Below are 10000 nucleotides of genomic sequence, written 5' to 3'. Positions count from 1 at the left end.
TCTCTCTCTCGCTCGCTCTCTCGCTCGCTCGCTCTCGCTCCTTTTCTTCTCCTCTTCTCTCTCCTTCTCTCTCCCTCCTTTCCTTCCTTCCTCCCTTCCCTTTTCCTTCTCCCTTTCTTCCTCCCTTTCTCTCCCTCTTCCCTTCCTTTATCCTTTCCTCCCTTCTTATACGACTCTTCTCCCTTATCCTCTTCTCCCCTCTCCCCTTCCTCCCTTCATTCCCTTCTCCCTTTCTTCTTTCCTTTTCTCTCCCTCTTACCTTCTTCTACCTTTTCCTCCTTTCCTCTACATATCTTCTCCCCTCTCCCCCTTTCTCCCCTTCTCTCCCCTAATCACCCTTCCTTCACCTCTCCTCTTCCCTTTCTCATCCTCTTCCTTTACCCTTCCTCATCCTTTCCTCCCCTTTACCTCCTCCCCTTTCCCTCCCTCCTTCTATGTGGCTGGGGAGGTTACTGGGTCAAAAGGGGAGTAAGGGGAGGAAAGGGAAGGCCAATATTAGACTTTTCCTAAGGAGGGGAAGGGGGGAGAATGATGGAAGGGAGGAGGAGGAGGAGGAGGAGGAGGAGGAGGAGGAAGCACAGATCATTTTAATATCCACTTTCTTCCTTGTCCTCCTCCTCCTCTTCGGTTTCCCTCCTCCTTCTTCCCTTCCTTTCTCCCTCCTTTCTTTCCGATATTTCTACTTAGTGTTTTTCCTCCTCCTCCTCCTCCTCCTCCTCCTCCTCCTTTCCTCCTTTCATTTCTTCTTCTTATATTTATTGCTGCCCTCTTCTTCTTGTTCCTCCTATTTTTCTTCTTCCTCTTCCTCCTCTTCCTCTATTCTCCTCTTTATCCACACTTTGTTAATTCTCTTTACTCTTTCTCTCCTCTGTCTTTCTTATCCAACTCTTCCTTTCCTTCTTCCTCTTATTTCCCTTCCCTTCCTTTTCCCCTTCCTCCCCTTCTTCACTTTCAACCCTTCCTTTCCTTTCCCTTCCTCCTTCTCTTCTCTGTCTCTCCTGTTCAACCCTTCTATTTCTCTCCATTTATTTCCCATCCCTTCTCCTTCCCCTCCCTTAACTCCTTCCCTTCCTCTTCCCTCCCTTTTCCCTTCTTCCCCATTCCTCCCTTCCTCCTTCCCTTCTTCCTCATAATCCCTCATCTCCAAGTCTTCATTAGGAGGGAGAAGGTGATTAGGAAGGGGATATTGATACATTTTTTCTCCCTCTGTCTGTATCTCCTATCCAACCTTTCTCTCCCTTTCCCTCTCGCCCCTTTTCCCCTTTCCCCTCTCCCCTTAACCCACCTCCATTTTTCTCCCTCTGTCTGTTTCTCTTATCCAACCTTTCCCTTCCCTTCCCGTCCCTTTTCCTCACCCCTCCATTTCTCTCTCACCTTCAAGTACAAACCATCCTTTCTCCTCCCTTCTGTCTCTCTCATTATCTCCCTTTCCCCCCCTCCCCTTTACCCACCTCCATTTTTTCTCCCTCTGTCTGTTTCTCTTATACAACCTTTCCCTTCCCTTCCCGTCCCTTTTCCTCACTCCTCCATTTCTCTCTCACCTTTAAGTACCATCCATCCCCTTTTCCCCTCTTCCCCTCTCCCCTTCATCCACCTTTATCCCTTCACTTCCTTCATCCTTTTACTTCCTTCATCCCTTCACCCATCTCTATCCCTTAACTTCCTCTCTTTAGTTCCTTTCCCCCTCCACCCCCACTTATATCCCTTAACTTCCTCTCTTTAGTTCCTCTTTCCCCCCCTCCCCTCTCCCCTTCACCCACCTCCAGGTCTTCATGAGGAGCGAGGAGAAGGTGATGCAGAAGCCCAGGTGCCTCGTCCACTTGGTCGCCACGCAGGAATACGTGTCCAGCACCGGGAAGATCGCCGCCATCTGGACCGGGGAGAGGAGAAGGGAGGCTGGGGTTACCGGTACACACACACACACACACACACACACACACACACACACACACACACACACACACACACACACACACACACGCATAGAGAAGGTGGATTTAAGACTTTTATCCCACTTTCCTCTCTCTCTCTCTCTCTCTCTCTCTCTCTCTCTCTCTCTCTCTCTCTCTCTCTCTCTCTCTCTCTCTCTCTCTCTCTCTATTCTCTCTCTCTCTCTCTCTCTCTCTCTCTCTCTCTCTCTCTCTCTCTCTCTCTCTCTCTCTCTCTCTCTCTCTCTCTCTCTCTCTCTCTCTCTCCGTAAAATATGCAGCTTAAGAAAAAAATAAATCCAAACCCAATATATTGATAGAAGAGATAAGACAAACACCGATTAAAAGGACATCAGAACAAGAACAAGAACAACAACAACAATAACAAAAATAATAAGACAAGACGAAAAAAAAAGAATATAGAGAAGACTAGGAAGAAAAGGGAGAGGTGATGCAAAAGAGAGGAGGAGGAGGAGGAGGAGGAGGAGGCCAAAAGGGATATTTAGGACTAAGCCGGCAAGGGGAAAAGGGCTTAGGAGTGCGGAACTGTAGGATTTGAGGAGGAGGAGGAGAAGGAGGAGGAGGAGGAGGAGGAGGAGGAGGAGGAGGAGAAGGGTGTAGGTAATGTTAAGTACACACTGTATTTCTTTTTTTCTTTTTTTTCATTCTTCTTCCTTTTTTATCATCATCATCATTTCTCTCTCTCTCTCTCTCTCTCTCTCTCTCTCTCTCTCTCTCTCTCTCTCTCTCTCTCTCTCTCTCTCTCTCTCTCTCTCTCTCTCTCTCTCTCTCTCTCTCTCTCTCTCTCTCTCTCTCTCTCTCTCTCTCTCTCTCTCTCTCTCTCTCTCTCTCTCTCTCTCTCTCTCTCTCTCTCTCTCTCTCTCTCTCTCTCTCTGTTACGCGTCACTTCACAAATCCATGTTTTTTTCTCTCTTCCTTTACTTCGTTCCAACACTTTTTCTCCTTCCTTCAAATCCTCTTCCTCCCTCCCTTCCTTCCTTCCTTTCCTCTCCTTTTTGCGTCCCAGCTCTCTACTCACACACACACACACACACACACACACACACACACACACACACACACACACACACACACACACACACACACAGCTTAACACAACCTAGTCCTCCAATTCTTTATGTTCTAAGTGGAGTTGAATAGCCCAGGTAAGCTTAGCCAGGTGAAAATATAAGGTATTCAGTATGCGTAGGGGAATTCAGGTAAAGGTGAAGAAATGAGGTAAATCGATAAAGATAGATGAAATAAATTAAGAAATGAATGAATGGTGATTTTAAATGAATGATTAACAAATGAATGTATCTTTAGGTAAGTGTATACGACCAGGTGAAAATATATTGAAGCAGGTAACAGCAGGTAAGGAGGGCAGAGATTATAACCAGGTAGAGGAAATGAAAAGGTAAATATATAAAAGTAAAAGGAGATGAAGAAGAGGAAAAAAATATAGCCAGGTGGAAATTAACACGTAAATATATTAAGAGGCAGATAACAGGAGATTAAAAAGGGGAAAAAAAGTAGATAACAGGTAGAAATCTAGGTAGGTAGACAACAAGAGATAAGGAAATGCTACTGGGGAAATGAGGACAATTAAAAAGAATAGAAATGATTGAGATGAAGAACTGATGAATAATGAAGAAAGATCAAGATAAAGAAGATAAAGAAAGCATAAAGTTAGATAAATGATACAGAAATAATACTGGAAATAAAAAAGGAAAACAAAATCATAACTTCCTTTCCCTTTCCTTGCATTCCCTTCCCTTCCTTTCCTTACCCTTTCCTTCTTCTCCTTCTCCTTTCCTTCCCTTCCCTTCCCTTTAACCCCATACATTCCCTCTCACCCTTACTCTCCCCTACACTCCCATCATCACACACTTCCCTTCCCTTCCCTTCCCTACCCTTTCCTTCTTCTCCTTCTCCTTTCCTTCCCTTCCCTTCCCTTTAACCCCATACATTCCCTCTCACCCTTACTCTCCCCTACACTCCCATCATCACATACTTCCCTTCCCTTCCCTTCCCTACCCTTTCCTTCTTCTCCTCCTTTCCTTTTCTTCCCTTTCCTTCCCTTTAACCCCATACATTCCCTCTCCCCCTTACTCTCCCCTACACTCCCATCATCACACACTAACCATCCCTTCCCCTCCCTTCTTCGTCATCGCCCTCTTCAGGATATCACACTTCTCCATCTTGTCCCCAACACCCCCTTCTTCTCCCCCCTCCTCCCTTTCCTGGTATCCTACTCTCTCCAATCCAGACTACCTTTACTAACCACCTATCCCTTCGCCAGTCACTCCTACAAACACAATCATCCATCCATTCGTCATCCACCTAGAACCTACATATCTACATACTTCAACCCAACAACCTAAATACCTACATACTTAATCACCCAACCCTCCGTCAGCCACCCCTTCAGACCCACCTCCAGGTACATGATGGTGCAGCCGATGAGACAGATGCAGAGGAAGGTCGGCGAAGCGAGTCTGAACACCTTGACGCTGCGGTAGTGGTAGACGAGGGCCATCAGCACGAAGGTGAAGACGATGCACAGCGACGAGATGGACAACAGAGCTATCCTGCGGGAGGCGGTGAAGAAGGGGAAGGAAGAGGGTGGTTAGCGAAGATGGTCCGGGTTAAGCGAGAGGGGAAGAGGAGGGCAAAGAGAAGGTGGATTTAGGGTGAAATGGAGAACTGTGATATACTGAAAGAGACAGTGATGAAGGGGAGAGAAAGGGTGGGAAGGAAGGATGGGAAGGGATGGGAAGGGAAGGGAAGGAAATGGAAGGGATGGGAAGGGAAGGAAAGGGAAGGGAAGGAAATGGAAGGGATGGGAAGGGAAGGAAAGGGAAGGGATGGGAAGGGAAGGGAAGGAAATGGAAGGGATGAGAAGGGAAGGAAAAGGAAGGGAAGGAAAGGAAAAGGATGGGAAGCAAAGGAAAGGAAAGGGAAGGGGCTGAAACTGGTGTGTGTGTGTGTGTGTGTGTGTGTGTGTGTGTGAGAGAGAGAGAGAGAGAGAAAAAATGGAAATAAAAAATGATAGTGTCCTGTGGCGGTCTTCTCTATTATCCTTTTGTTCTCTCCTCCTCCTCCTCCTCCTCCTCCTCCTCCTCCTCCGCCTCCTTCTCCTTCTGTCGGGTAAGAAAGGCCAGAGGCATCTTCCCGTAGTAGGTGTGTGATGTGTTGTTCTCTCTCTCTCTCTCTCTCTCTCTCTCTCTCTCTCTCTCTCTCTCTCTCTCTCTCTCTCTCTCTCTCTCTCTCTCTCTCTCTCTCTCTCTCTCTCTCTCTCCTTTCTCTCTCTCTCTCTCTCTCTCTCTCTCTCTCTCTCTCTCTCTCTCTCTCTCTCTCTCTCTCTCTCTCTCTCTCTCTCTCTCTCTCTCTCTCTCTCTCTCTCTCTCTTCCCTTCTTTATGTCTGTCTGTCTGTCTATCTGGCCTTCTCTCTCTCTCTCTCTCTCTCTCTCTCTCTCTCTCTCTCTCTCTCTCTCTCTCTCTATCTCTCTCTCTCTCTCTCTCTCTCTCTCTCTCTCTCTCTCTCTCTCTCTCTCTCTCTCTCTCTCTCTCTCTCTCTCTCTCTCTCTCTCTCTCTCTCTCTCTCTCTCTCTCTCTCTCTCTCTCTCTCCTCTCTCTCTCTCTCTCTCTCTCTCTCTCTCTCTCTCTCTCTCTCTCTCTCTCTCTCTCTCTCTCTTCTCTGTCTGTCTGTCTGTCTGTCTGTCTGTCTATCTGTCTGTTCGTCTGTGTGCATGACTATTTCTGTCCGTCTGTCTAAGTGTCCGTCTGTCTGTCTGATGTTCTCTCTTCCAATAAGTCTATAATCATCTTTTCTTTCCCTTTTCAAACCTTCTGTCTATTCCTCCTTCCTTCCCTCACTCCTTTGTACGAGACTTGCTTAATCTCTCTTCCCCTCCTCTCTCCCTCCTTCCCGCTATCCCTTCCTTCCTCCCTCTCTCACTCCCTTCCTACCTTCCTTTGCTCCTGTCTTCCCTTCTTTTCCTTCCTCTCTTCTTCCTTCCTTCCTTGTTCTCTTCTAAATCCGTGCAGCCTTCCTACCCAGTTCCTCAGCATCGTGTCTTCTCTTTCATCTGAATCACATATTGTCTTCCTTATCTTCCTCTTCCACTTTTTCTAATTATCCCTTACACTCTGTTCTTCTCTACCCCTCATCTATACATTTCTCTTGTTGTATTCTTCCCTCCTTCACCCTCTCCTCCACTTCTTCTTTTCTCTTAAATACTGCCTCTTATTCCTCCTTTACTATTTGTGTTTCTCTCACTTCCTTACGTTATTTTCCTTTCCCTTTAATTCCTTTCGTTTTTTTCTACTCTTCCTTCTTTAGCTTTCTCCTTTTCTTCCTTTCATTTCTCTTCTCTCGTCTTTAACTCCCCTTTTTTCTTCTCTAATTCTCTTGTTACTCCTTTAATCTTCATTCGCCTCTTTTATTTCCCTTTTATCTAGTTTATTTTTCTCCCTCTCCTTCTATTCCCATCCTTCTTTCCTTCCTCATTTCTTTCTACCCTCATCCGTGTCTATTTTCATCTCCCTTCTCTACCTTCCTTCTTATCTACTTTCCTTCCTTCCTTTCTTCCATCTCTTCTCTTCCCATCTCCCTTCCTCTCTCCCTTCCTTCCTTCCTCCTATTCCTCCATCTCTTACTACCCTCATTCGTGTCTATCTTCATCTCCCTTCTTTACCTTCTTATCTACTTTTCTACTTTCCTTCCTTTCTTCCTTCCATCTCTTCTCTTCCCTTCTTCCTTCCTCTCTCCCTTCCTTCCTTCCTCCCATTCCTCCATCTCTTTACCTCCCTCCTTTACCTTCCTATCTACCTTTCTCTTTCCTTCCTTCCACCTCTTCTCTTCCCCTCTCGTTTCCTCCCTTCCTTCCTTCCTTCCTTCCTATCAACCCTATCTCTCCTCATCTCCTTCCTTTACCTTCCCTCTTTTCATTTTTATTTCCATCTCTTCTATCTCTCCCTCCATCCCTCCCTCCCACCCTTCCACACACCTGCGACGCACCTAAGCAGACAATTTTCAGAGGACGTTGGTGGAGTCATTACTTTCCCTTTTGTTCATTAATCAGCTCCCTTTCACCTCCTTCCTTTTGAACCCTACCTCTCTGAATTCCCCTACGTAAACCCTGACTCCCCTGCACACACACACAAGCACCCCCCCCCCCCCCACACACACACTTGCATCTCCTCTCTCTCTTACTCACTTCATACACATCTGACTTTCCTCCTCCACACACTTTCCATACATACTTTTCCATATACCTGCCTTTCCATACCTATCTCTCCTCCTACACCTGTCTCACACACCTGCTTACCTACACACCTGACGCCTCTCAGACACACCACTTTCCCTTTCCCTTATACCTGTTCTCATATATACCTGACCTGCTTTCGTTTTTACCTTTTTCCTTTTTTTTTTTTCATTTTTTAGTTTCTTTCCCAGATTCGTGTTTTTCCTCCTTTTTTTTCCTTCTCTTTCCTCCTTTGCTTATATATTTTTCTCTCCTTTTTTACTTATTACTTTCCTTTCCTCCGCCGTGATCATTCTTCTCTCCTCTTTCCTCCGTTTTTTTTCCTTTCCTTTCCTCCCGCTCTTATATATTACTTCTTTCTCCGTCTCTCTCTCTCTCTCTCTCTCTCTCTCTCTCTCTCTCTCTCTCTCTCTCTCTCTCTCTCTCTCTCTCTCTCTCTCTCTCTCTCTCTCTCTCTCTCTCTCTCTCTCTCTCTCTCTCTCTCTCTCTCTCTCTCTCTCTCTCTCTCTCTCTACCACATTCCTCTCCGTTTTTGTGTTCCTCTATCTTTCTTCCCTCTTTCCTTTCTTCTCCTCTCTCGTTTTTTTTTCCCTGTTTTTTTCCTCCAACTGTTTTGTCCTTCAACTCCTTTTCATATAATTGCTCTCTCCTCCTATTGTGTTTTTTTCCCTCCTTCTTTTCTCTCCTTTCGCTTTTACCTCACTTTTTTCCTTTTTCCTCTCCTTTCCCTACATTTACTTCTCTCCTTCTACTGCCTTTTCCTTCCCTCTCTTTCTGCTCCAATTTCTTCTCCCTACCTTTTCCTTTCCCTCCTCCCTTTCTCTCCTTTCGCTTTTACCTCACTTGTTTTCCTTTTCCTCTCCTTTCCCTACATTTACTTCTCTCCTTCTGCCTTTTTTCTTCCCTCTCTTTCTGCTCCAATTTATTTTCCTTACCTTTTCCTTTCCCTCCTCCCTTTCTCTCCTTTCGCTTTCCACTTGTTTCCTTTTCTTTCTCCTTTCCCCATTTACTTCTCTCCTTCTGCCTTCCTTTTCCTTTCCTTTCTCCTTCTTTTACCTCACTTGTTTTCCTTTTCCTCTCCTTTCCCCCTCCTCCTTTTCTCTCCTTCTACTGCCTTTTCCTTCCCTCTCTTTCTGCTCCAATTTATTTTCCTTACCTTTTCCTTTCCCTCCTCCGATTCTCCCCTTTCGCTTTTACCTCAATTTTTTCCTTTTTCCTCTCCTTTTCCTCTCTTACCTATTTTTTTTACTTCCTTCTCTTCTTCCCTTTATTCACTTCTATCTTCACTTTTTTATCTATTCCTCTCGTTTTCCTCCACCCGTTTTTGCCTCACACTCTTTTCTTTTCCTTTCCTTCTCCTCCTCCTTCACTCACTTTTTCCTCACTCTTTTATCTGCTCCTCTCGTTTTCCTCGCCCCGTTTTTTCCTCATTCCTCACGCTCTCTTTGATCCCGGGATGGTCTTCACACCTGGCTTCCCTCGTAAATACCTGGCTTTTACACCTGGCTTTCCCCGCTCACCCACTCACATCTTTTTCCTTTTCTCCCTATCTAACTTTTCCCACTTTTATTACACACACATCTGCCTCTCCCTCCTCCAACGCTCACATATACCTGACTTCCTACACACTTTACACACGTGGTTTCCCTCCCAAACACACACACACATACACACACACATACACACACACATCCCACCATACATTCATATCTGGCTACCATACACATCTGACTTCCCTCACACACCCGGCATCCTTCACACCTGGCTCACCTGAAGGGCCAGTTGTAGGGGGCGTCGCAAGGCTCCTCTCTCGTGCAGTTCTGGCAGTGCTTGGGGCAGGGCCGACACGTGTACAGCTGGTCATAGATGGGGTTGTTGTGCGCCAGCTTGCCCTCCCACGCCACTGAGGAAGGAGGAAGACAAGGGTAAAGGAGTGGGAGTGAGATAGTAAGGGAATGAGTTCGAGAGTTAGTGAAGGAAGGAATAAAATAATGGTTAAAAGAATAGGTAAAGGAGTTAATAAAGGAATGAGTAAAAGAATGGGCAAAAAAGTGAGTAATGAAGTTAGTAAAGGATTGGGTAAGGATAATAGTAAAGGAATGAGAAAAAGAATGGGTAAAGGAGTGGGTAATGAAGTTAGTAAAGTAATGAGTAGAATAATGTATAAAGGAATGAGAAAGGGAGTTAGTAAAGGAATAAGTAAAAGGATGAGTAAAGGAATGAGTAAAGGAGTAAGAAAAAGGAATATATAAAAATGAGTAAAGGAATTAGTAAAGGAGTTAATTAAGGAATAAGTAAAAAAATGAGGAGTTAATAAAGGAATGAACAAAAAAGATAAGTAGAAAAACAAGTGAGTCAGTAAGGAAGTAAATAAAGGAGTGAGTAAATGAGTAAGTATAGGAGTGAATATTTGAGTTAGTAAAGGAGTAAAGAAGTCAGTAAAGGAGTCAGTATATAAGTGAGTAAATGAGTAAATAGATGATCAAGCAAGTCAGTAAATGAGTGAGTAAATGAGTCAGTGAAGGAGGCAGTATATAAGTGAGTAAATGAGTAAATAGATGATCAAGCAAGTCAGTAAATGAGTGAGTAAATGAGTCAGTAAAGGAGGCAGTATAGGAGTGAGTAAAGGAGTGAGTAAAAGGGTGGATGAGTGAGTAAAGAGGTCGGTACAGGAGGGAGTAATGGAGATAGTAAAGGAGTAATTAAGGGATTCAGTGAAAGTGAGTAAAAGTGAGTAAATGAGTCAATAAAAGTGAGTAAATGAGTCAGTTAAGGAGTCAGTAGAAGTGAGTAAATGAGTC

The 10000-nt window shown here is 44.9% G+C and overlaps 1 protein-coding gene and 1 long non-coding RNA gene across 11 annotated transcripts in view; both read right to left on the bottom strand.

Moving 5' to 3' along the window:
- Positions 1-10000, bottom strand: part of LOC126982978 (probable G-protein coupled receptor CG31760) — a 158247-nt gene that overhangs the window by 32040 nt on the left and 116207 nt on the right. For all 10 annotated transcript variants that reach the window (XM_050835356.1, XM_050835350.1, XM_050835355.1 and 7 more), the window contains 3 exons: positions 8970-9102; positions 4366-4519; positions 1761-1870 (listed from right to left, as the gene is read on the bottom strand). In XM_050835356.1, the coding sequence (XP_050691313.1) occupies positions 1761-1870; positions 4366-4519; positions 8970-9102 (397 nt within the window). The remainder of the gene's footprint in view (positions 1-1760; positions 1871-4365; positions 4520-8969; positions 9103-10000) is intronic.
- Positions 7604-8958, bottom strand: LOC126982986 (uncharacterized). The gene is made up of 2 exons (XR_007735472.1): positions 8311-8958; positions 7604-8091 (listed from the first exon to the last, which is right to left on the bottom strand). It is a non-coding gene; the product is annotated as an uncharacterized LOC126982986 (long non-coding RNA).

This window comes from Eriocheir sinensis, chromosome 52 (assembly GCF_024679095.1).
Source record: "Eriocheir sinensis breed Jianghai 21 chromosome 52, ASM2467909v1, whole genome shotgun sequence".
Classification (NCBI taxonomy): Eukaryota; Metazoa; Arthropoda; class Malacostraca; order Decapoda; family Varunidae; genus Eriocheir; species Eriocheir sinensis.
Note: the sequence above shows the minus strand (reverse complement) of the source record. Positions and strands in the feature narration are given on the sequence as shown.